Consider the following 26,256-nt stretch of genomic DNA (forward strand, 5'->3'; position numbering starts at 1 on the left):
ACCCAGCAACACAGTCTATCATCCAGTGATATTTATTAACCGTTAACAAAATCAGCCAGTGCATTATCTCGTGATGGATGTTTATTCAAGTGAGATTTATTTGCATCAGAGAAGTACATTCACTAATTTATGTAGTAAAATAATTCATAGAAAATCAAAGTTAAGAAAAATAGAATATTTTTCATGGTCACAGTGAATATAATCTGACCTATTGCGGAAGAATACAATGGCTTTGAAAGTGCTTCACAACTGAAAAGACATGGTGGACACATAATGCATGCACATGACGCAACATGCATTCAATACAGGCATCAGAATGAGAAACAAACCTGGAATGGGAAGCTGCTGTTCATGTCCTTTTTTTACAAAAGGGCTCATTGATGATCAGGTCCTTGTTTTGTTCTGTTTTTGTTTTTTAAAAAAGATCCTTCACATCAATATATTCTGTTCTGGTGCTGTTGAAAACCAGGCAGTCATGCAGTATTTCAACCTTCAGTAAAGGTTTCTCGAGCCCCATTCAAGTAGATACACTTACTGTACATATTTTACTTGGAAGCTAGATAATCAAGTGTTAGATACAGTATAATACTTTGTGCGAAGTTAGTTGCATCAAGATTGAAAGTCTAACGCTCGCTGACCTTGGAAGTGGTCTTTGTGACTAACATGTTCTACAGTACAGGTGTGTCACTGTCTCTCCATGTTGGCTGAACATTTGTACATTGCTCTCCATTCATAATATTACATTGGCATGGCTGAACATTTATTAACTCTTTGAGCCAGAGTTTTCTAAATCAGTCAATTGTCTTGATTCTCCTTTATCTGACTCATTAGAGGGTAATTCCTCTGAGGTTGTGTTTAAGTCATACCTGTTGGGTTGAGGGTTTGCGGCCTGGGTCAGTGGTTGTGTCCCATTTGCACACACAACAGTACCCTCTGACTTGCTGAAACTGAACAGCTTCCCAGGACTGAATGTCCTGTTGGGGGACTGTGACCTCTCCTGGCCACTAGGAGGAACTGAAGAGGTCACAGTTGACCCTGGTGTTGCCCCCACTGCCACTGCTGGCTCTTTTTTCACCTCAGGTGACTTCAGGAACTTCAGAAATCCTGGGAGCTTTGCCTCACCACCTGTTGGGGACTGGGCTGGTGAGCGTGAGGTGCCAGAGGAGAACTTCCCCTGGAGAGGGATGATCTGCTTTAGCTTCATCACATTGTTGTTTCCCAGCAGAGAGCTGGGTCTCTTTGGCTTGTCCCCCGGCTTGCCCCCCGGTGCTTTGTCATGGTGATGCTGGTGCTGGGTGTCTGCCTTGTGGTACTCGCTCTCCTGACGGGCCTCGGCCTGCAGCTCGGCCTGACGCTGAAGCTCCTCCTCCTCACGCCGGCGTCTGAGCTGCTGTTGGAAGTGTTGCTGGGCCTGCTGCTCATGCTTCTAAATGGGGAGACATGTTAAAATGAAGATACAGAGGAAGAGAAAAAGAGTCACAGGAAGAAAGACAGCAAAACAGAAAGGTGAGAGAATACACTTCTAGCAATTTAAACTATAAATTCTGTACGGTGTTTACTGAGAGTGACTGACCCTGTCTGCCCTCCATCATTTCACATTTTCACTGCAGATGTTGTCATAGTTCACACAAACAAGCAGTTTGGGAGTTGTTTATCATCATCATGCTGACTTTTGGTCATTTCCTCTTTTCTATCTTTATTACAAAACTTTTCTTAGGACGCAATTAAGACAAAATGCCACTGATGTGATACAACACTAAACAGACAAACATAGTCAAACACAGTTATTTCTCATGAACAGTGAGAAAAGTCTGCTCTAGTGTACATTTTTGGACAATGCACACTGACAGACCAAGGGACAGACAGGGGTGCGTATGTAGAAATATGATATAAATTGCACAAAGTGCAGCCAGCAGCAAGCCTAACGTTGGCCGAAGGACTTTCAAGCTATGATACAACTATACCTTGAAAGCTTCCCTTCGTCGATACTCTAGTTTGGCCATCTCTTCTGCTACCCAGCCAGGGATATCAGGGATGGCAACATGGATGACGTACTTTAGGAGGATTGCAAAGTGCTGTAAACCACCGAGACCACAAAGGGACAGGCTCAACACACGGTTACATCAAGGCACTATTCCTATTCTGTATTTTCTCTATAGACAAAACAGCACATGTCATACACAAACCAAAAACTCTTGTGAGGTTTTGTGTTCATTAATGAACTTGGCTCAATTTCTTTTATTTTACAAAGAACAACAAAAGATAGCAGGCCATGCACATTTGTACATCTTTTGTAATTTTAAAAAAAGTGTCATTTTGGGAGTAAAACTACATTTTCTCCAAACTACAAATCTCCTCAAGGACAAACCTGCTTTTGCTGTACACAGTACAGTGCATACCTCCAGTAAGACGATGGAGATGATGGTCATCTCAGGACTCAACCAGGGGAACAGACGCTGGAGCTGCCCACACTGACCTATCAGGTAACAGTTAACTATGATGGCTATCAGGCCCATAGCCTCCATTGCAGTCTGGTGTTGAGAAAAAGAGAGCAAAAGAGAGAGAGAGAAATTTACAGGCCATCAGATGGCCCCACTATGCACACTGTAGCCTTATCTGACATTTTCTAAAACAAAACACACTGACCTGCCATTGTCCGATGTTCTCCACTCTCTGTCCGAAGGGCCTCTGAAGGCCTGTACACAGCTTCAGGGCATCACTGCGGATCTCGATGATGTTGTTGATAAGGGCGCACATGGCCGCCAAGGGAAAGGCAGAGGAGAAGAGCACCACATAGCCAAACTGAATGAACATCTCCTGGTAGTCCTGAAGCGTGTCCTGTTGTGGACAAACATCATTCATCGTTGTGAATTTGGTTTGATTTTGTGAGATATTTATTCAAGATAGTTTGTAAAAAGTCTAATTTTATGTCGCTGACTTTATCAGGAGTCCCACCTCATAAGTCTGCATACAGCTCTCAATCTCAGCCTGGGTCAGAGTGACGGTTTTGGGTTCTTCTGGCGGATCAATCCACGATTTCTTGTCCTCTTTCCCCTCACTTGTGTTCTTTTTTCTCTGACAGAGAGAGTAAGATTCCTTCAGAGAGGACACAGTGGCATTCTCCTTGGTCTCCTGTTAAAGTAAACACAACAGTACTTTTGTTAGTGACTACGAAAACATTCTTAAATTCTGCAGCTCTACAGTGGATGATTTAATTCTCATCTGTCGGCGAGAAGTTGAGATGGATGAGATGAATCTATAATATCAACCTTAATTCATAAAACTACAGGAAACACATTAAACTATAATGGGAAGAGTTGGAATTATCCAAACATAACGACAAAGAGAGCAATGATTGATGGACAGTTTTAGACTAAATCAGTAAGATGGACATTTTTGCAGTGCAGAGAAAGAAAGAGACGACCACAAAGCTGCAGTGTGGGATGATAAATGATAATGACAAGTGGACCACATACTTGAGACAACAATTCACAGTCACTGTCCTCATCACAGCTGTCAAAAATACTTGATGGGTCCATCCCTTCCTCTACCAGTGTAGGACTGTCCTCAAGGAAGCTGTCATCCCCCGCCTGAGTTTCTGTTGTGACGTCCTGGTAGTCGACCTTCTCGGTGAAGCTGACTTTACGTTGTTTCAGAACACTGTCACTCATGTCCCACTCTTCTTCTGTGAGCCTGAACCCGGCTTTCAGATCCCCTCTTCTCTTCGGCTCCGGGTTACCATTAGCTGTGTGATTGACAGGGATCCCTCTGGGACCCAGGAAGGAATAGGCTGTCATGGAAGCTTGTGCCTTGCCCAGAGCCAGGCGGCCATATTTGAGCATGATTGCTTGGAGTAGCTCCCAAAGCACCTTTGGGGTGAAGACACCCAGCTTGTTTTGCTCGTAGAGATAGGGCTGGAGGACCTCTTTGATATTCTGAAGGAACTGGCGAAAGATAAGCAGCGTGGCTAGCATCTGTGAGGAGCAGAAGAACATCCGTTACTGTGCTGAATATATGAAGTGCAAAAGCACATGCATTTCAAAAATTGTTTAGCGAGCAGAAGTGATGTAAATCTTCACTGACCAAATGTACAGAGGCAGTTTAGTTTAATCCCAGGACATTTACAGCATCTTACAAACCACATGGCATTAAAGTGGCATTAAAGACTATGCAATCTTTGAAAGAAGACATTAAACAATCTTCCTCTTACATATGAAAAGTTGAATTTATGAGCAATATAAAACAGGCTTGTTTAACTCAGTACACTGGATTTACTACTACAGTCTTACTTGGTCTGCTCTATGACCAGGGGCTTAAAATAGCTAATTTAATATTTCATTCATTCATCTGTAACTGATCATTCACTAAAGCCCTTCCCTGAACAGCAACAATTCGATCACTGCTTAGCAGCCATCACTACACATGGCATTACATGTAGGGTCCTATAAAGTAAATAGGGGATTCAGACACAGCCCTTGTCTGCCTCAATGTAATCAGCAATCCTCAGCATGCCTAAAAACCTCACTTCCTATCTACCAAAGCCAAGGAGTTTATCGTAAGACAAAAACTACATTTGTTTTTGGGTCAAGTCAGTCAGAAACATTAAAGTTTGCCAAAGACAACATTTTCGACCAACTCATGGAGCTAATGATTAATTAGATAGCTCGCTACAGCTGATAAAATCTCACAGCTGTCATCTCAGCCGACAACATTGAGGCTCTCCAGGTATCAATAAGAGGTCTGCTTTAGATGAACCTTTTCTGAAATCAAAGAAACATTGTTTCAAATTGTACTCAGGGGGGTCCGGGTTTAGCAAACGGTCGGTTGCCACTTCTGGCCCCAGTGGCCGACCTTTCACTCAGTGTTTTGTCTTGTTTGTGATATTGCCAATAGTTGCTGCTACCTCCTTCAGTCGCTCCATGTCCTTGAGGTAGAATCCAATGTAGAAAAGGCTTAGGTAAGAATTGATGAATTCAAACTGTAAAACAACCAGAAAAATATAACAGGGAGTCAAACACTCTTTCAGTCAGGATGAATTGTCTCAATTCAACCCTCAAACGGAAGCATTACTTACAAAAACCATCTTGATGATGAGATTATTCTCATAGGCACTCTGAAGTCTATAGTTCTCTGGATGAAGAAATAAGAGAAGCATTACTCATTGTGCAGATGAATGACAGCTGAAAAGCTGTTTCCTTCCTATTTTAACTTTATCTGCCACACAAACCTGAGGAAACATCATAGATACAAACTTGAAGGTGTTGGCCCTAAATGAAAATCTTGGGCAAATATGTTCCATTTTAATGTATAGTTTTTTACAGTAATTCCTCTATTATATACAGAGTTCATTTTGTGTCTCTCACCCATGTCATTGAGCCAGTAGGCAATCTTCTTATACACTTCATCACATATGGTTACAGTAATGGCCAGAAGTATCTTAGGAATGAATCTTGTGATACCAGGTAGCTCCTGAATCTCCATCACCACTTCCTGCAAGGTGAAATAGAAGCATGATAAATATTTAATAAGTCCTATTCATATTCATATCTACTCTCAAATCCCAAAGCTATTTTTAATAGGCTATTAAATGTACCTGAACTGGCGTGACGTTTATTTGAATGCAGCCATTTAACTTGTTTTTGTAAACGATACAATTCACAAATCTTCAGACTAAAATGTAAAATTGGATTTTAAGTAACACATAATTTACTGGAACACTTCTCACATGAAATACTGATTATGAGGTGAAGGCCATATCATTTATCAGCTGAAGACTTTACATACTACATTTCTTTCCACTGAACGCGTTCGCTGTGTTATCTGTTCAGACCTGCAGTTCCAGGCAGAGGAGCATGGCGAGGAAGACAAAGCAGAGACACAGGAGGCAGATGGGCAGGCTGACCAGCCATCTGAACAGGGCTCTCTTCCAGGGCGGGTAGTAGAACTCCTCGCAGCCTGTTATGGGACTGCAGCGCTTAACACCCTGCAGGGACAGCAGCAGACAGAGAGAGTATTAGAGACTTTTTTTCATGATTGCAATCATCTTAACTGGAAAATGGATTGGAAATATGTGTGCAAAATATGCCCCATAATGACCGTGTGTTTGCTTGATTTATGGAGGCATTCTTTTTGTATGATAAGAATCTTTCGCAAATGCATTTTCTACATTTTTGCTGTTGTGTGCCAGTTGATTGTGGAAAACAGCAGACAAATGGAAATGAAGCAGCGGCTTTCAGTAGATTCTGAGGCGACATTTTGACCTGTATCAAAATTGGTCTGTTTTTAGAACTTTCAACAGGTACAAAATATAGAACACAATCACAGACGGCAACGTCTACCGCATGCCACAGTGTTGTTTCACATCCTACATCTCCCTAACTACACGGTTATTGCCAGAAGTTTCCCTCCAGAAAAACTGTACCGCCCAACGTGGGGCTCGAACCCACGACCCTGAGATTAAGAGTCTCATGCTCTACCGACTGAGCTAGCCGGGCCTGTAGGAAGGGGATCCCCACATGGTTTCTCAGCCCCTCACCCCAGTCCTCTATTCAAGAGACAGTACCCCTCCCTGCTCCACCCCCGCTCCTCTCGCAGACACCACGTGGGGTATGAAAGACGCTCCTCTTGTAAACACACTGATCACATTTCCTGGTATTGTTTGCCAATCCAGTGCCTGCACATGCTCAGAGGCAACAGTATTTTATTTTATTTATTTTATTTAACTTCTATTTAACCAGATTTGTCCCACTGAGATCATGGAACTCTTTTACAAGGGAGACCTGGCCAATATAGCAGCAACACAGTTACAGTATTGAAGAAAGAAAAAAACGAGAAGTTAACTACATAAAAACATACTTATATAAAACACTTGCACACAGAGTTTTCACCAGAGCCTTAAATTCAGTCAAGGATACTATGTTTTGCAGATGAAGTTCAGATTGAAGATTGTTCCAAGCATCAGGTGCCGAAAACCTAAAAGCTTTCTTTCCCCATTCAGTTCTTACTTTTTTGAACAACCAGTTTCAAAATGTCCACTGATCGCAGATTGTGACCTCCTTGTTTTCATATCAAAAAACATTTTACCTGAGGAAACTCTCACTATGTGACTGATTCATGGGACTTTGAGATTCAGGTTTTACATAAAAGCACTGACAAGAGTGCTTTTTCATCTGTCTGAGCTCAGGCTATGGAAACAATCCTCACCCTGAACTGCGGCCTGGGCTCCTCCAGGGACTCGGCAGGAGTGTCCAGAGTGCCCCACCTGTAGGCTAGCTCTGCCTCTCGCCTCTTCCAGCGCTCCAGGAACAACGTCGCCCATACAACGTTGAAGAGGGCAAAGACCACACAGCAGATATCCTGACTGGTCTGTACCAGAGCACAGGACAAACAAAGATGCTGATACAACTTCAGAAATTATTATTATGTTATAGAGTTTTCAGTTGTTTCATACAAAGTTAGTAATAGTCTGTAATATTCCAAGAACTTTAAAGGACATCTTGTCATAGAAAAGCTTTCAAGTACCTGGTCAGCCTCTGCTAGTATCCAGAGCAGGAAGCCAATGACAGCAGGATAAAGCATGGAGTTGGTGTAGAAACCCAGCCAGGCAAAATACATGCCGATCTTCACTCCAAAGTAGTCACAGATATCATCTGCAAAGCAGTAAACAGCTAATACTGTGGCTTTGGGAGGAAGGATCATGTGGTATTAAACAACTGACAAAGCAACAGCATAACTCAGACCTGCTGTTTAACTGTCCTGCTAGATTTTCTTCAAAATAAAACTGTGGTGCTTCTTACCCAAGGGCTGCCTTTCACATACAGCCTGCACCCAAGATGTCATCAGCTGGTTGAGGATCCTCTGCTCATGGAGAGGAAACATTTGCTGGATCACCCCCCGAGCAACCAGCTCTGGAACTAGAAATGTCAAAATGAACACTTTGTATCTCAGGTGACCTTTGGTCCACGATTGGTCAAAATGGTTCTGTTTCTTTCTGCTAGAACCCACCATCTGAAAAATTACACTAATTAGCTTAATGAGGGGGCTACATAAAAAAAGACCAGATTTTAAACAAAGAGTGACCCAATGACCTTGACCCCGTCATCTGTTTTTTGGTGGTTCAAAGTGGTTCTTTGTAAAACCATCGTCATCAATTTAAACTGATGCTATTTCAAGAAGACAGATTTCAGAAATGAAAACAAGAAGAGATGCGGAACAGCACGAAAAAGGTCACCCCTAATAAAAAACAGCATACTGATTGGCTGTCCCTCCAGGAAGTGAATGTTGTGGAGCACCTCCCCCTGTTTGGCTCGCAGGTTGTCCAGCCAGTACTTAATGATGCTCTGACGCTCCTTAACACAATCACAAATAGAGGGAGAATAAAAGACAATGGGTGACGTGCTGTAATTGATAAGGAGACTATTAATCTTTCTTAGAATCTAAATTAATAATCTGTGCAATATTCACAGCAACACTGACGTACGACTCATGTGACCTACAGTTTTGACCTCTAACCTGTGAGGTGAAGAAGCAGAGCTCGCTGTCTATGTTTTCATAGATGTTGTCCTCCTCACAGGAAAAGCGTCGCATCCCCCCACCGAACTGCGGTTTGACGGCCTTGTGCATGCCCATCTGCTCTGCTCCTCGCAGTAAGCTGAGGGCGAGGAGAGAGGGTAAATGAACAGTGAGATTAAAGCTGCTGGAGCACAAACTCTGGGCTGCAGATGTTTGACAGATTAAGTGCATTAAGGGCATACACACAACAACAAACTGTGATACACACAAACAAAGCTGCGAGGTGACTCTCTTTTAAGGAATAGCTTGAATATTTTGGAAATAAATTTCTCATCTAACTGGGAGCAAGAGAGTGATTACATGTATCTCCCAAAAATGTCAAAGTATTCCTTGAAGCTCAAAATGAGAGAAACATAAAGAACAAAAAATAACACAAATGTACTGATTTGTACTGATTTTGCCTTTATCTGCTGTGGTGCAGAGATTTTCATACATGCACATACTCATGTTTGTACATCATCCATAGTGAAAACCCCTTATTAACATTATGTATTCCATTCAGTTTTTTTTTACAATATTTACAATATTTTCACAGTTTAGGCCAATAACTTGTCTTACCAAATTAGTGGTTCAGACAAAAAGGTGACCTGTCTAACCATCACATTGCTGCCAGTTGCATGTGAGATGAAAAAGGGACCTCCAAAATGTCCATTTCGCACAAGATGATGAGGTATTTTTTTCAGGAGGGGATTTGAAATGGTTTCAAAACTAAACAGGAATATGAGCCTGAACTCTCATTCTTGACCTTGTAAACAGTCGTTGGTCTGCTAGTCTTGCCTGCCCTTCATTCTAGCCATGTTGCTGCATGATGAAGTAAAATGTTCCCAAAAACCGATAGGACTAATATTTTAAATTGCCACTTCCAACCATTATTCTAACCGACTGTAAATCCTAAAATCAAACACCGCCACTCATCAGCTGCTTGGAAAGGTAAGGACCGGCAAAAACAGAACAGTTCAAAGACAGGAGCACAAGTGCCCACACACCCACCCACCACACACACACACACACAGTTTCGGTCTTACTTCTCAAATGTTGTCGTGATGAAGAAGGCGTGTGCCTGCGTGTGTTTATGCTGTCGAATCTGAATGCTGACTTGTGGGATTCCAAGACGAATCTGATTCAGGAGCCACAGTAGAGTGTGGTCATCTATTGAATCTGGGGGGAGAAATGTTTACATTTGATACCATCCTGCCAATCATCATTTATCGACAAATTTCAACCAAATGTGTATGAGCATCAAAATTCACATTTTGAAACAAAAGTTTCTTTGTCAACATTCATGTAAATTCCTCAAGCGTTTGCCAAAGGCGGGAAATGATGAGTTTGCTGCTGCATAAAGAAGCTGAACCAAACCCATCATTCATCTCCCTGACAGAAAGGGCCAAGCAGCAGCGGGGTGGTGGTGACAGTGAAAGGTCAATCCACTTAAATCCCTGTCTGCATATATCACAGTGCTTTTTTTCCCTCGGTTGAGAGAATGGACTATAACCCAGACTTGAGTCCAATCTGATCCCAGTGGTTCAGCCGACTGTATACAGCACATTGTGTCTCAATTTACTCATTCTATGCCCCTTTTTAGAATAACACTAATGACACCATTTCATACCTAACAACTGAAAAGTAGAAATTATTGAGATTTTTTTTTAAAAATAGTAGCTGTTTGCATGTGAGACGTGTGAGAGTTGCATTTTACTGTTATGTCATTTTGTTATGTTGCAGCCTTACGCTAAAACAAACAAAAAAAAATTCTCTCAACAACGCCCCATACTGACAAGGTGAAAATAGAATTTTACATTTTTTTGCAAATTTATTAATGAGCACAAACTATTCAGACTCTTTGCTATGACACTTGAAATTTAGCTCAGGGGTTTCCCATTTCTCTTGATCATCTTTGAGATGTTTCTCCACCTTGATTGGAGTCCACCTGTGGTAAAGTCAGCTGATTGGAGAGGATTTGGAAAGACACACACTTGTCTATAAAAGGTCTCACAGCTGACAATACTTATCAGAGCAAAAACCAAGCCGTGAGGTGGAAGGAGCTGTCTGCAGAGCTCAGAGACAGGATGTGTCAAGGCACAGATCTGGGGAAGGCTACAAAAAACATTTCTGCCGCACTGAAGGTTTCCAAGAGCACAGTGACCTCCATTATTCTTAAATGGAAGAAGTTTGGAACAACCAGGACTCTTCCTGGAGCTGGCCACCGGCCAAACTGAGCAATAAGGTGCGATGGGCCTTGGTGGGAGAGACGACCAAGAACCCGATGGTCACTCTGGCTGAGCTCCAGAGATTCTACGTGGAGATGAGAGAAACTTCCATCTTCTGAGTCAAACTGCAATGTTAGTTTGATCAGGTAATTCCTATTCCCAATTCATGCCCACAACCACAGCTTCCTTAAGGATCCTGCAGAAGGGGTGCAGGTACTGTAAATGGTTGAGATCTAATTGTCCCCAGAGATAATTTTTAAGTCCTAGGCATACGTCTCAGCGGCTGGCTGACCACCAAGATATTAAATGAGGATGCATTGTTCTCTCCACAGTGAAGGACTCATCATAGGACGAACAGGGAGGCCGACTGGAGCTTACCATACCTGGGAATGTCATCAGGATGTCACAGTTTTCAGTGGGCACCATTTTCAGCCAGGACTTCCGAGACATAATGTAGTGTCTGGCCTGGAGAAGGCGCTTACCAAATAATTTATCTGAAAGGGGAAAAAAAAGAAAGGGGGGGGGGGGGGGGGGGGCAACAGGGGGAGAAGGTGAGGTTGAGTCAGATTGAGGTTAATAAAGTTTGCAGTGATTACAGTGGGAAAGAGGGCCAGGCAGAGTGTATGTGAGAGAGAAAGGGGACAGCCAGATGGTGATATTTTCTCATCGGGATGATCAAGGACACAGATGACAGGTTAGTCATTAGTGTCGCTCTGCCATTCATCACCGATGTTATTTCTTCACCATATTTTCTATCCTTTCGGATTTTTTTGGTCCTGTCATGGAGACAAAAGCACAGAACTGATCAAAATAATCACTCAGCCAGCGTGAAGGTTGACTGTGCTGCATTGGTCATATGACTGTGAGCAAATGCTAGAAAACAAATAGATGATCTGTAAACCGGCTGGTGTGTAAATAGCCACAGACCAGCTTTTCGAGTCTGTCTCTAAATGAAGGCGAGGCAACAGGCCTTGGTTTTACCAGCAGTGTGATCCCACTCGTACATTATCACAGTACAGTCTTTGAAGCCATCATTTTTTCTTGTTCTTTCACACATTGGTCCTCGCTCTAAAGTCACTCTCAAGTTTACATCCTCTGTCTCACGCAGGCACAATAGCCACAGTGACTGATCGATTTCTTCATTGTTCACTGACTGGTCAGGATTTCACATCCTGCAGCATACATGCTGCATTATCACATCACCTTCTTTCATCATCATTGCTGCTGTCATCCCCTTGTTGTAGTATTATGTTTTTGACCTACATGACGACTGAGGGACTGTAATAAACACTTGATAGACTGTACCTGTAAAACATGACAGAAAACACCGCAAACAGGTTCGTGCTCTCGTTACGATGCGTTCGAGCTGCACTGCTGAACGAGGAGTTTTTGTTTGTCTGAAGATATTATCAGAAATATGATGAGATGTATAAATCACTGAGTAATACTGCTGATTAAACTGTGTGCCTTTGCACCTGCATGTGTGTGCCAAAGTGTGTGAGTGTGACATAATGATGCAATCCAAGCCAAATCAATGACACTGAATGCTTTTCCTCTTTGTCTCGCAGATGCTTTATGTTTCCAAGAACTTCAGACTGATTGTCTCTCTGATTGTCACTGACATAATTGCTCATTAAAGCTGGTTCTTCCACAAGACAAGTAGATACAACTGTCATGCAAATCTCTCTGCCAGGAAGCAGCAATGTATACATGTATGTCTTCAAAGCCACATTCTCATGTATGATGACAGGATTTGATGCCCAGCTGCTGGTGTACATTGCATTCCAGTATACTACATCCTCTCTGTACTTTTCCTTTTGTGTGAAGAGCTGTGATAAGTGATATCGACTCTTGAAGCTTGAAGCTTTTTAACATGAGTTTGGCAATCAATAGTTATTGTTCATCAGCTGTTATTATATCCTTATCATAGCATTTGTGTGAGATCCTATTTTGTTGTCAAAGATATGATACAAAGCTATTTCCAAGAATGACTTTGGAAATGCAGTCCAATGAAGAGATATAGCTTAATATAGAGTTTTCTATAAATAGAAAAAGAGTACTATATACTGATCTGGGACATAGATAGGCTATGGATATTGATACATAGTGATTTTATCGTTAATATTTCTTTTCAATATCACCCAGCTGAGTTTGCTAAAAAAACTAAATTTATTGAAATACCAACTTTGTGAATTTCTTGCAGACATCATTTTACTCCTATCAGAATTTTCAATAAATGCCTATAAAATAAAAATTGCTACAACAACCAATGACATCTATCCAGAAGTTCAACCCACCCATCAGCCAATGGCTCATTATCTTTAATTAGTCACACAGTAATAACAGGACAAAAATAAAAGGCTCTGATGTAGAGTATATCACCCGTTCAGACAGACCTACACAAAACCTCCTGCTGGTGGTTACATCGTCCAGCTCACCTCTTCTGCATGTTGAGAATAAAGTGGAGCGTGCCCCATAAACAGACTTCCTGTTTGCGCACATGTACCACAAGCAACCGGCAGCAAATCATGCCTCTGGGGTGACAGTGAACAGACTCATCATGAACTGTCATGTCCCTCTCTCAACAAATGCAGGCAGTTAGCCTCATAAGCCAGACTGATGTGGTACATCAGCAAAATCATCTTTCACACTCTACAGCTCAGTTGAAGGGCTACTGCACAAGGCTTGAATCACAAGTAGAATCATTAATATTGTTAAAGCAGATGCAGATGAGGGCATGACACTCTGACAATCTTTCGAGATTACTTCAAGCCGTGAAATTGCTCAAGTCCAGTTGATTATAGTCTTAGATGGTGAATGGTTATCACTGCCAGAGGCACCGCTGGCACTCACCTTTGCAGTCAGTTAAGGGACGATCCATTCTTAGAAAATCTAAAACGGGTTCATTTTAATGGCTATATCAACCTTTGAATGTTAAAAGTTCATTTTTTATGCCTTGTAACTATATGTCCTGGGCTGGTCCGTGTTAATATGGCTGAGAGCTGAGAATAGGCTTTATATTGCTTGGCTTGAAGTCTAGATGCAAATAAAAGCAGTAGCTGCAGCGACACTCCTCAGGTGAAAACTGTTTATGCATATGGTCATGTGCAGAAAGCCAGACTAAAACCTGAGTCTCTCCCCTTTATCAGAAGTACTGGGTGGGCATGAAACTAAATGATGGAGGGAGTCCAGAGAATGACGTGGGCCCTGGACCATGACATAGTGAACTCAATAAAGGTCTTAAAAATGTCAAGTGCTTCTTAATAATCCTCATAATGTAATTCCAGAAATAACCACAGCACTGGCCATTTGCTTACTCACCAGTGAGACATTTCTCCTGTAAAATCCTCAGGTCTTCAACGCCTGGGACAAAACGGACACGGCTGACACCACAACAGCACAATCTTTACTCTCCTCAGAGGGGAGTGTGGCACAGCCCGTCGGGACATGCACCTTCCGCTGCGCAGGACTCCCGCATGCACCTGTGGACCACAAAGCCTGACTCCTCCCGGGCCTGTCTGAATCGGAATGCGCACCATGTAGCGGGAGAAGCAGAGACGAATCAAAAACCCAACCACTGACAGATTGACCCCTCTTGTCTCCTGTGAGTCATTCAGCGAAGTCTACCATCCATCGGTGACTGCACCATGTTGCTTATGCACAGTGGCCCGATATCCATTAACCTCATCGTTTTAAATGAACACAAACACTCCCTCCTTTTTTTGTTTTTTCTGTGGCACTCACCGAGCACCCCGGACGGTGATAAGGACGTTTGCTTCTGCTGGCTGTTGTTGGTCCTGTGTTGCTGCTCGCTTGGCACAGCCCTCTCCATCCTCTCCCCTGCCCCGTCGCTGTCGTCGACGTCTGCGGTGCCGCTGCCGCTGCCGCTGCTGCTGATGCTGATGCTGCTACTGTTTACAGTAGCGTCGGTATCAGCTGCTCCGGTGCCCGCCGCCTGCATGGTGGTGCACAAACACTCCTGGAGGTGAAGGGGCTGCACGGAGGACCCTGCTCTTACTGCATGGTCGGCCGCATGTGAAGGGAAAGCCCTAGTGACTGTGATCGATGAGGAGGAGCACGGTCATGGTCTTCAGTCGTGACTGGGCTGTACAGGGGAACACCGCGCAGGCTACAGGTCTGAAAACATCACGACAGGCACTGTGTGTTAGCTCAAGGCGGATCAATCGCTTTCGACACGCTACTAGTTACCGATATGTCCCACGCTGGCATTTCACAGATGCGCTACACCTTTCCAAATTTGAGAAAATGTGTAGCTCAGACTATATGATGCCAACAGGACATTGTTCTGAGTATTTCTGGACAATACTGTACTAGTATACTGTTTATGCCCCCCCCCCCCCCCCCCCCCCCCCCCCCCCCCCCCAGGTTGATTAATGCATATTTCATAAAGTTTAATTAATTTATTACCTCTCATTTGGAGTAATTAGGTGAACCAAGTGTTTCAGACTGCCGGGTAACACATGGCTGCAGTAACCACATATGACAGTATGAACCAAGTGCATCCATTAACACGCCAGCCAACAGGAGAGGTGAGGGTGACAGGCAAGTAGCCCGATTCAACACACCAGTCACTACACCCGGCTATGAAACAGTCCCAAAACCACAAACTGTGTACACTCAATTTTGCGTAGATTAAACAAACGAGATATAGGTCCAGCATATTAACTGGTGAACTGAAGACGTATTGGTGGGCGATGGAGCCATGCTCGCTGTTTCACCTGTATTCTGTACTGTGCTAAGATAAGATAACCTGCTGCCAGCTGTACCCTCATATTTACTGCAGCATTCACACAGTGGTGACAAGAAAGCTGGACCTGTATTTGTCGGTACTGAACTTGAGAGGTAAACATGCATCTTCTAACAATTGTGCAACAAAAAAAAAAAAAAAAAAAAGAAAGACCAAAACCACATGCTGTGAACTTTTTTAGAGCGTGGGGGCAGTGGTCTGCTTTGCCTGGTTGGTAATCCAGCCTTGCATGTAATTCCACAGAATAATGTTTCAGTAGCCTATTTTGCAATTTCCTATAAACCCTGAGGTAGATCTATTGCACCTATGAACTGACAAACAAACACAATGAAATGAGTTGTCAACCAGACCCTTTCCACAACAGCGTCTTTAAAACAGCTTGGAGAGTTTAATGAGAGTGTCATTATAATACCATATGGTACTTAAATATTCATGTCTTGTTTTTTTTTGTTTTTTGTTTTTTTTTTTTTACCACCAACATGCATTAAAAGTGTTTGGCCCAAAAGGTTTAGGAGGACACTAATTCAATTTCTTGGATTCAATTATTCATCCACACCTCCTGCTGGTGCCATCACCCGGAGGCACATCTGTCTGCCTGTCACAGGTTCTCACTGTCATGTCATCACATGGACAGATTGTCCCTCAGCACTGTCTGTTGGGGGAGGGTGCTTTGAGTCTGTGTTTCATTTTTTTTTTTTAGCACAATAAGCAGTGATAATAGCCAGACAGACAGCTCACCATGACTGTGGGCTGCAAACGTTGACTGAGATTTGAGAGAATTCGGGGATCACATCATTCTAAATAATGTCTTGTGATATGGTTTCTTCCCTTTTACGAGTAAAGATGTTGTTTGGTTCAAATTGGAGACAAGTTATCACTCCACACTCCATGATGATTATCCAATAAGTTAACATCATATATAAAATATTTAGGGTGTAAAAAGAAGTTGAACCAGAGAGAGACTTAAATACACATTCATGACACATTTGTTTCCCTCCAATTCCAGTATGGCCATACACTACTATGGACACTAGATGGCAGCAGTTCACAGTTTAAGGCATGAAGCCAGCAGAGAAGGTCCCAGCTGCTGATACATTATTTAAATGTAAACCTGAAATGACATTATTATAACCCTCACACTAAAATTAAAACACTATTATAGAACTTTCTGTTTCTGTTATTTGCCAAGGCCGGATGTGGAGCCTGAGGTTAAACATTTGCTGAATCCTCCCTTCCCAAGATACCAGTTTTAATTTAAGTCAATTTTGTTTATATAGCCAAATACAGGAAAAACTCAACAAAAGAACCCCTTTAACAGAGAAAAAGGAGAGAATCCTGCGGGATTGGTGAGAATATAAAGGTTTAAGGTTAATGGTCAGTGTAATAGCTTATTAGTGAGAAAATTATTATAGAGGAAAAAAACAAGAAAATAGGCTAAATTAGATTGGGCAGACTGGGCAAAACTGGGCAGCCCTGCCTCTGTCAGAACATGTTTTGAATGTTTACACCAGAAACAGCTGAAGTCAGATAAAGTCAAACGGATAACTGATAAGAGAACTGATAACCTCCAAACAATTTTTTAAATACCTGGAACAGAATAATGTTTTGTCTTGCACAAAATGATGTTATTTATTTGCTATAACTGAGTATGACAGGGTCAAAGAGTGGACATCCTCCTGATGAGTTATTTGTCTCTTCCCCTGATGTCAACCTAAAGAGTTTAGTGGCTCCCATCATGTTTTTACATACACTTTATGCATTGACGTTTCTCAGTGGATGTGTAGGGTGGAAATCAAATAACTACAGTGGCTTTAGCTCTGTTACTCTTTCAGCACACTAGAAATTAGTAATCTTCTCTATATCCCTGTCTGTGGTGTAGCACCAGCAAGGCTCTCAATGTATGATAGATAATCAATGACAGAGAACAATGGCGCAGCTCGTCTGAGCTTACAGCAGCTCAGCTCATGACATCCAACAAATGACATTTCAGGAAAGTCATTTGTCATTCAATAAAGTCCTTGTTTCCAGTTTGCACAGTTTTACTTTGGTACATGTTGTCGACAGACCAGTGGTTAACAACATATTTTTCCAAGCATGTTGTAGAACTGGAGTTTCTGTTGAATTAAGTGTACATTTTGCGTGTTTTGCAACAACATTAGTCAGATCAAAATTTAAATTTACCCAATAGGTTGATTTAGGACCAAATCTAACCCAAAACTAAATTCCACCTCCAGCTGGACTGTGTTGCTAATGCTAATTAGCTAAGATGAGTAATGGTTAACTTGTACCTAATAAACATCAGCATGTTAGCATTGCCATTGTGATAATGTTATCGAAACACGACTGTGCCTAGCCCATGTACAGCCTATGATACTACCTCACGAAGCCACTAGCATGGTTGAAGACTCTTACTGTAGGTACACCAAAGGATACCATAATATAACATAATTCTTTCAGATATGTTGGTGTAAAAATGTTGTAGAGCTGGAGTTTCTGCTGAATAGATAATTTGTCTGTTTTACTCAAAATGGTTTGTTTAGAGTTAGAGCTGGTTTGGGTTTCTCGTACAGATCGGGCAATGACAAGTATCAGCATATTAGCAAACTGATGTCAGCATTTAGCTTGAAGCACTGCTGTGCCTATGTGCAATCTCACATAGTAACCGCCATGGCTGTTGACTTAATGTTCTTGGCACATACTGTACAGTAGCTACACATACAGAGCAATGGATAACAATATAATTTTTAAATAGGTTGAAACTATTCTACACATGCAACAAATTGATAGCAGTTACTTACAACTGTGGATCATAAAATAAAAACGACAAAATTAATTATTAGTAAGCCAAAGAAAAGTTGTAATGTTTTGTTATGTTGACATTATGTGCAGTGTTAGGACTGCTGTATTGTCCATAAAACTGAGGCTGCCTAGGTCTAGTTCCTCAAACAAAGGTTACATGAAGTCAAACCCATCCTCTTTAAGCAATTAAGCTGAGACATGTTTTCCTTTCCATAACTCCCCTGCTGACGGAGGTCAAGGTGAAAGTCAAGGTTGTGCAGAGGGACTTTAACACAAAAGGATGCTCAGGGCTGGGGGAAATTTCCCCCCCTAGCTGTTTCCAGCTCCCCCCTTCAAAACTGTAGTGTCTGCACAAGAGAAAGGGTTTTGCCCCCTGACGTTATACCAGCCTGGGCAGCCATGGGACTGAGAGGAAGGCCAGGCAGATAGGAAATGCAATTAGAAGTCACAGTAAGAAAGGGGACATTAGCAGCCACAGACAAAAGAGGTCACCATCCTGCAACCCCAGGTGAGGAAGGAGGTCGTAATCATAAGCCCCCATTCCCTTTCCTGCATTGGGAAAGGGAGGGAGGTGGCAGGACAGTGACACAATGGTCCCAACTCTTGGTCTCACTGCTGTCCACAATGCAGAGGGTCAAGAACCCTGACAAACAACCAGAGGTGAGTTTAATGTGTGGAAGTCATTTAGCCTCAAACAGACCATGTACTGCATGATCCTGATCCCAGAAGCACATGTGGCCTAAATAATGACCTGTTGACTTTGTTGACTAACAAATTAAGTTTTGCTTAAGACAACATTACTTCCCAGACGTTGCAAAGTTATTGTCAGTGACAGTAGAAAAGGATCATGTCAACAATTTTACAATTATTTTTTTCACTGACTTATCTATATTGTGCACACTGTGTATTTTTACCAAAGCCAGTGGAAGGAAAGATTGTTGAGATGACAGGAAATATATTTGGACAATGCAGTATCATCATGATGGTTTTCCAGTAAGTAGTTTTCACACTTCCCGTGTCTCTGTTAGTCTAATAAAGTGATTCCCAAAGACATCCAACCAACTGACCTTTAATATCCTCACAGCTACTCCTGCAGTAAGCTGCACATCCCAAATGTGGAAAAACACTTGATGTTAAACAAAGGATATCCTTTAGACGGGAAAGAGCTCTCCCTTCGCTCAAGTTTAAGTGCTGTATTTATTAATTGGCGCCAACACAATACACTTTTGGTTCTTGAATTAACAGTATGTTCCCATCCTTTCACAGGGCAACGAACAGGATGTTTGTCTGTTCTCATGATGGTTTGTTTCCCTGCTCAATTTTGGCACCATAGTAATGTTGTTCTGGTCCAAATGATTTTAATTTGCATTGAGCTTCTCTATTATCCAATACGTCAATAACATAATCAAAAACTGTAGGAAAATGTCCCATTCATATCTCACAAATGTTTAAATGGGGTATTTATGTCTACACATAAACAAACAACCCTGTTTATATTTGGCTATATTCATTTCTATTTCTTGGTTTTATAAACCAAGCAAACACCAATTTACAAAACAATCTATTTGCTGTTGCAGTTTTCAGGATTTTTTTTTGTAAAGGTCAGAACACTCATCAGATAGCAATACAAGCTCTATCCTTCCTTATTCATGTGATCTTTATAAGAGATATATTAGGATTTTGGATATCTGTGTTGTTTTTTAGAACACCATGTATACAGGAGCATTTCCAGGTTCCTCCTGTCTACCTCTGTCAGCCTGTTGGCAGGTAAACATAGACAGGCTGAATGGATTAAACGTCGTCGCCAGTAAATCTTCCCTGAAACATCACAGAAGGGGTCGGAACAGTCATTTGCAGACAATTAGTCACACAATAGGTGACGCACACAGGGACAAACAGTCATTTCCGGGCCTGAATAGAATAATATCTTAAATAGCCTTGTTTATAAAGAAGAGACAAGCACAGATGATGTGTTTACATTAAACAAAGCTTTTATTTTTATGTATTTACATTGTAGAAGTACTACATGTGCTTATTAATGATACATTGCTCAAGTGTAGATACAAATATTTAACACACAAACTTCACATTTTACATTCAAAAGTGCAAAAATTATTCAAATCATTTTCATAAATGCATAGTGAAGTATAAACAGTCATAAACAATGTATAGTACGCATAATGTAGATACATTTTTTAAAGTACATGTTTTGTTATAATATATGAACAATATATGAACTCAATATGATAAGCTTGCATTTGGCTGTGTGTAATAGATGAAATGGATGATAAATCCATTTTTCGTTTGGCTCATCAAGATAAGATGCACTAACCCAACATCCTGGAGAGATCTTGTTTCTCCCTGAAGAAAGAAAGAAAGAAAGAAAGAAAGAAAGAAAGACAGAAAGAAAGAAAGAAAGAAAGAAAGAAAGAAAGAAAGAAAGAAAGAAAGAAAGAATTATCACATTGTTTCTTGCTGTGACATTGATGAACGAGTACATCAAATTTAAAGGTTCACAGCTTTTTGTTAAAAGTTTGGTGATCTGCTACATCTTTCTTATTTCCAGAAACTATTAAAGGTCCCACACTTTACACATCTCCTGTGTTTTATTTTAAGTTTTGATATCAATAAGAAGATACATTTGTGGTTTTAAATACCAAAAACAATCTCAATGTAGTTTTCCATCTCCTCTCTCAAACTTCTCTCTGGAGCTCTAGTAATAACAGGTCGAGGAGCCAATCAGAAGAGAGGTTCTGGGCTGACTGTTAATTAGATAAATTGCATCAATAAATTTCAATTAAATCAAAATATAGCCGATTTCAGGTAAACAAGAAAACCAAATCCTGCAAGGCTGGATGTTCTGGGCTCAGGTCATGGCTGGGCTCGGGGCTTAGGGCATGGCTGAGAGCGGTGACATCACAAAGTTTTGAGATTTGTAATCAAACTGACATGGAAATCTCACTTTATACAATATGGGAACTTTAAAATACATAATCAAACTACACTGTTGCACTGCATAACATGTTCTGTCATTCCAATAAATTGTTATTTATTTTAACTCAGCCCCATACACCATTGTTTTGTTAAAAAACATCTATAGTTAAAACCAATGTGTTTGGGTACGAGAGGAACAAAGAGGGTAGGGGAGTCTTATTACAGAGAGATGCACTAATGTATTGTTGGTTTTGCTTTCCATCAGATTTATTGACAATAACAAAATAACAAAACAATTACAATAACAAAAACCTGCTGTTTCAACACTTTCACATTCATTCTAAACCTTGAGCAAGGAGAGTTCATACTCACTGTGGGGCAGAGGGGTTGATGAGGCGCTGCAAGTCCTGAATGTGCTGAGCAACATATCCTGTTGATTAAACAAAGAGAACATTGATTTGTCATTACTTAGTCATGAGGGTTATCAATCAAGCCGATTTTAAGCTTTATAATATTGAAAAAGTGCAAACAGTTAACATTCCTACTGAGGTTCTACAGATGCTATACATCAGAGGCACTTATTCTGAGTTTTATGTGGAATTATGAATAATTTATACAGGCAATATGTAATGTCCTGGTTTGCACATGTATTTTGCATAACTTGTGATGCTTTTTCAAAAGGCTAGTTCACCCAGATGATCTATTTGTCCATTTAGACAGTTTTAGTTTTATTTACCCAGGTTGTGGTATAGCCATTGTCCCTGAGAATGGTGGTACATGGAATTTGTTTGTGCTGAAAAATAACATTTAAAACATTTGTCTAGTTATTCTGAATAATTCACAGGCCTCCCTGTCAACTATTCAGGAAAGACCAAAAAAACAGAATTATCTGCATTACTGGATTTCACCAGAGGTATCAGGGAATATATTTTTGTAATATGGGTAAACTGAGCCTTTTAAAAAGTTACAGAATGGGAATAATAAACTACAGATAATCCCACTCCAGCCACTGCATTTATTTATTCTTACCTGAGCCAACTCCCCCTCCACTTGTCCTTCCAAGTGCCGATCCAGTTCCACCATAGCTACTACCACTTGATGGTCCTTTCCCTGTTGTACTTCCTGGCTTACTTTGTCCTGAGTTACTATTCCCAAGCCCAAACCAAGACCCAAAACCTGAGGAGTTTTTCACACCTGTTGTTGGTTTATTTGAGCCTATCCCACTTGAGCCAAGGCTTGAACCTAACCCGGTTGACCCAGAGGATGAGCCAATGGTTGATGAGCCTCTTGCATTCAGTGCTGGCTTATTGAATCCTAAACCAATGGAGCCAAGGTTTGTACTTGACCCAGGTGACAAGAAAGATGAGCTTGAAGAGCCTGTTGCGGTTGATCCTGGCTTATTGAATACTGAACTGCTGGAGCCAAGGTTTGTACTTGACCCAGGTGACAAGAAAGATGAGCCTGAAGAGCCTGTCGCGGTTGATCCTGGCTTATTGAATACTGAACTGCTGGAGCCAAGGTTTGTACTTGACCCAGGTGACAAGAAAGATGAGCCTGAAGAGCCTGTCGCGGTTGATCCTGGCTTATTGAATACTGAACTGCTGGAGCCAAGGTTTGTACTTGACCCAGGTGACAAGAAAGATGAGCCTGAAGAGCCTGTCGCGGTTGATCCTGGCTTATTGAATACTGAACTGCTGGAGCCAAGGTTTGTACTTGACCCAGGTGACAAGAAAGATGAGCTTGAAGAGCCTGTCGCAGTTGATCCTGGCTTACTGAATGGTGATCCAGATGAACCAAAACTAGAACCCAACCCATTTAATCCTGTCCTACTAAGATGACCTCCACCAGTAGAGCTGGATGAGGGAGAACTGGATCCACCAAGCAAGTTCCACCCAGACTGACTCGATGTGCCTGGACGAGAGGGCAACCCACCAGCAAATCCACCAAACCCTGGCTGGAATAAAATGAGAGCAATGTTATTATGGGAGAAATTGATTCTAAACCATGGATGTCATTAACACTTCTCATAACAACAGATAAATATTTTCCCAGTTTTTATACTTCTGTCCTCTAGTTCTTTATTGGCAGACATTTTCCCTCCTCTACCTCCTCCTCTGCACTTAGAGCTGTATCATTTCCAATAATCCATCAGGCAGCTCTGAGCTCATATATCTTATGTAAGACCTTAAGATCTGAAAGAAGTTAGATATGGGCTTTGTTTGTATTTTAGTACTAGTATTGAAACAACTTGTGCACAGAATGATCTAACTGCAACAGAGATGTATGTAGATCATTTAATATGACATGGATTTGGTAGTGAAATTCAACAGTAATGTGTTGATAACCTGTATAGACTACAGCTTGTAGTTAGTTCCCTGAGTGAGGCTCAACAAATTCACAATTTATCTTTTCCCTTCTATCTGCCTTTGTTGACAAACAGCTTCAAGTTTAAATGTTTTTATAAACTGAATCTTACTTTGGCGATTAAAGGCTGACTCAAGAATATGAAAGAGCTCAAAAAGCCCAGCTTGTGGCCCCCAAAGGCCATGCTGCTGCTTACATACCTGCAGAGCTTATAACATGTACATGTACAAATTAATGGCACTTTTTTTCTTACCTTAGGCAAACAGGACATGTTGAGATGCCTGACTTGCGCTGTGAGGTGCTCAACCTCTTTAGTTTTATATTTGACGCTTTTTTCCAGGACTTCTTTCTCTCCAATTAGCTTCATCTTCTCAGTGAGGAGTTTCTCCTTGTCCTCATCATGTTTCCTCTGAAGTTTGTCAAAGTTCTGTTTGTGCCCCTGAATCAGGCCTGAGCGGTTCTGCGTGCACCAGCGGTAGTCCTCAGTCAGTCGCCAGTTCTCTGCCTTGAAGCGGCTGTTCTCAGCCTGGATGTCTGACACCTGGTCCCCAACAATGTTCAGGTAACGTTGGAACTTGTCCTCCACTTCTCTGGACAGGTTGGTGCAATTGGCTCGGATCTGCTCCAGGTGATCCCTCTGTTTTGGACAGGTGAGCTGGAAGGCAAGGTGTGCAGGGAAGAGGGATTCGATCTTCTGTAGGAAAGCCTTGGAGACATTGGAAACACCGCTCAATGACTGGGAAAAGTCATCTTTACATCTTTGTTTATACAACTGAAACTCCTTTTCTTGTGTGGATTTGTCCCTCCTCAGACCAATGGCCTCCAAGTTTATGTAGTCTCTCTCTTTGGCAGTCTGCTCCAGTTCCACCCTCATGGTCTTGATTGTGTGGTTGCAGCTGGACTCCACAAAATCAAGCCTGGCTTTCATTTGTTCAACCAGAAACCCACAGTTGCAGGTACTAGTAAGTGGCACTAAAGAAGTTGCATTAAAAACAAAAAAAAGGGAGAATGGAAAAAGAGAAATTTAAACAAAAGTTTAAACAAGATTAGGGAGAATAACTCAAATGTTTCATTTATTGTTTGATTATTTTTGGGTTTAACATACTTACTCAAACATACTTACTTATTGGCTTGCAGCCTTGACTTGAGGCCCTGCACATGACCAGTTCGACATTGCACTGTTGCTGTCCATATTAGAAAAAGAAATAATGAGCAAAATTGATTTGTTCATGATTTGTTCAAGACCAGTTGTGAAAGGTAAGGAATCAGGAAGAACAATAAATCTTTCGTCCAAATATTATTATGTTAAAACTGTCTCACAAATATATGTGTTCAACACAAGAGTGGTACTTTGACTCATAATAATTATAATACAAGAATCTGTTGTGTTGCCTCTTGTTCTGAAAACAATAAAATAATTTCTCAGAACTATATTTTACAATCCTGTTAATTGAAAAACATCAACATTACACTTAGACAGTTGTTAGTGTATTGTAAAGTTAGTGTAAATGTACTGAATTTGAAACCTAAAAACAGTTAGTGAACCATGCTGAACCATTAGACACAGAAATTAAATTTCACAAGAGAACACACTATCATACTAAAGACAGCAACTTGCATATTAGATAGATTAGATATAGATTAGATAAAAAGGCTTATCTCAGATTCTCACCAATTTCCTGTCATATTCTTGGATAATGAGCACTGAGATGTTGGTGTAGTGGCGAATATTGACCAGGTCCCAGTCGCTACGGGCCTTTTCAGTCAGGGTAGCATTAAGTAAGTTGGTCAGGTTCTTCCTCTGCTGCCTGAGGGCGACATTCTCAATGGAAAGTCGACTGAAGCTTTCCTCCAGGTCATGGATGCGTGCCGTGGATGCAGAGTCCTGATCCTTACCGTAGACCAGAAAGAGCACGAGGCTAACTATGATAAGGGACTGAATAAGTGAAGAGAAGAAGAAGACAATGCGCATGTAGTAGCCACAGCTCTTGCCCTTTGAGCGGTACTGCATCCTCTTTTGGGCCTGCGGGCTGCGCTTTGACACCTGGGAGTAGCCACTGCTGTACATTGTTGCTGATGGCCAAAGGAGGATGAGAGAGAAATGGTGTATTCCAGTCCAAGGTTTGAGGATTACTATGAGTGGCCAACCAAGTTCAAAGGTCAATGGCCCATCCCTATCTCAGAGGACAGACACGTTCCTCTTCAGCACTCTGCAAGCAAAATGAACAGATATGACGATCCTGAATTACCTCAGACCAGCCATACGATTTCACAGTCCAATTCGTGCCCCTTCCTCTAAAAAAAACCCCAGCACACTACAGATGTGGGTCAGATGTTTCCTCTCTGCAGTGTTGATAACACGATTGATCAGATTGTGGCAAAGGTATAAACATGGATACGAATTTATAAACTCTTCCCACCCTGCCCTCAGTCTCCTCCCTCCATTGACTATCTCCCTTCACCATTGGCTGCCCCTTATGCAGAGGGTATCAACACACACACATGGCCAGATGGGATGCATGTACAGTACAAGCCAACCCCCACTCTCACTCTCTCTCTCTCTCTCACACACGCATGCACACACACACACACACGTTTCTTGAGACTGAGTTC

The 26,256-nt window shown here is 41.6% G+C and overlaps 2 protein-coding genes and 1 non-coding gene across 4 annotated transcripts; all 3 read right to left on the reverse strand.

The window, feature by feature from the left end:
• Window positions 1-74: 74 nt before the first annotated feature.
• ano8a (anoctamin 8a) lies at window positions 75-15,032 on the reverse strand. Of its 2 annotated transcripts, none has more exons than XM_071491149.1 (18): window positions 14,523-15,032; window positions 11,162-11,272; window positions 9,597-9,729; window positions 8,512-8,650; window positions 8,252-8,348; window positions 7,797-7,913; window positions 7,522-7,649; window positions 7,204-7,365; window positions 5,831-5,983; window positions 5,364-5,490; window positions 5,075-5,130; window positions 4,904-4,978; window positions 3,477-3,974; window positions 2,956-3,132; window positions 2,647-2,838; window positions 2,400-2,531; window positions 1,965-2,075; window positions 75-1,426 (listed from the first exon to the last, which is right to left on the reverse strand). In XM_071491149.1, the coding sequence occupies exons 1-18, from the start codon at window positions 14,737-14,739 to the stop codon at window positions 764-766; spliced, it is 3,288 nt and encodes a 1,095-aa protein (XP_071347250.1). In that variant the 5' UTR covers window positions 14,740-15,032; the 3' UTR covers window positions 75-763. The 2 variants fall into 2 exon arrangements, with proteins under 2 accessions (XP_071347250.1, XP_071347251.1); XM_071491150.1 differs by lacking the exon at window positions 14,523-15,032 and adding an exon at window positions 14,100-14,489.
• trnak-cuu (transfer RNA lysine (anticodon CUU)) lies at window positions 6,422-6,494 on the reverse strand. Its single transcript has one exon. It is a non-coding gene; the product is annotated as a tRNA-Lys (tRNA).
• A 5,282-nt stretch (window positions 15,033-20,314) lies between the features above and the next one.
• Window positions 20,315-26,022, reverse strand: plvapa (plasmalemma vesicle associated protein a). Its single transcript, XM_071491623.1, has 6 exons — window positions 25,316-26,022; window positions 24,767-24,827; window positions 23,897-24,615; window positions 22,309-23,233; window positions 21,652-21,709; window positions 20,315-20,706 (listed from the first exon to the last, which is right to left on the reverse strand). Exons 1-6 carry the CDS (start codon window positions 25,709-25,711, stop codon window positions 20,673-20,675), a joined length of 2,193 nt encoding a protein of 730 aa, XP_071347724.1. The 5' UTR covers window positions 25,712-26,022; the 3' UTR covers window positions 20,315-20,672.
• Between the last annotated feature and the right edge of the window lie 234 nt (window positions 26,023-26,256).

The sequence above is a fragment of the Trachinotus anak genome, unplaced genomic scaffold (genome assembly GCF_046630095.1).
Source record: "Trachinotus anak isolate AG129_WGS33_773 ecotype Australia unplaced genomic scaffold, CSIRO_AGI_Tana_v1 ptg000012l, whole genome shotgun sequence".
Classification (NCBI taxonomy): Eukaryota; Metazoa; Chordata; class Actinopteri; order Carangiformes; family Carangidae; genus Trachinotus; species Trachinotus anak.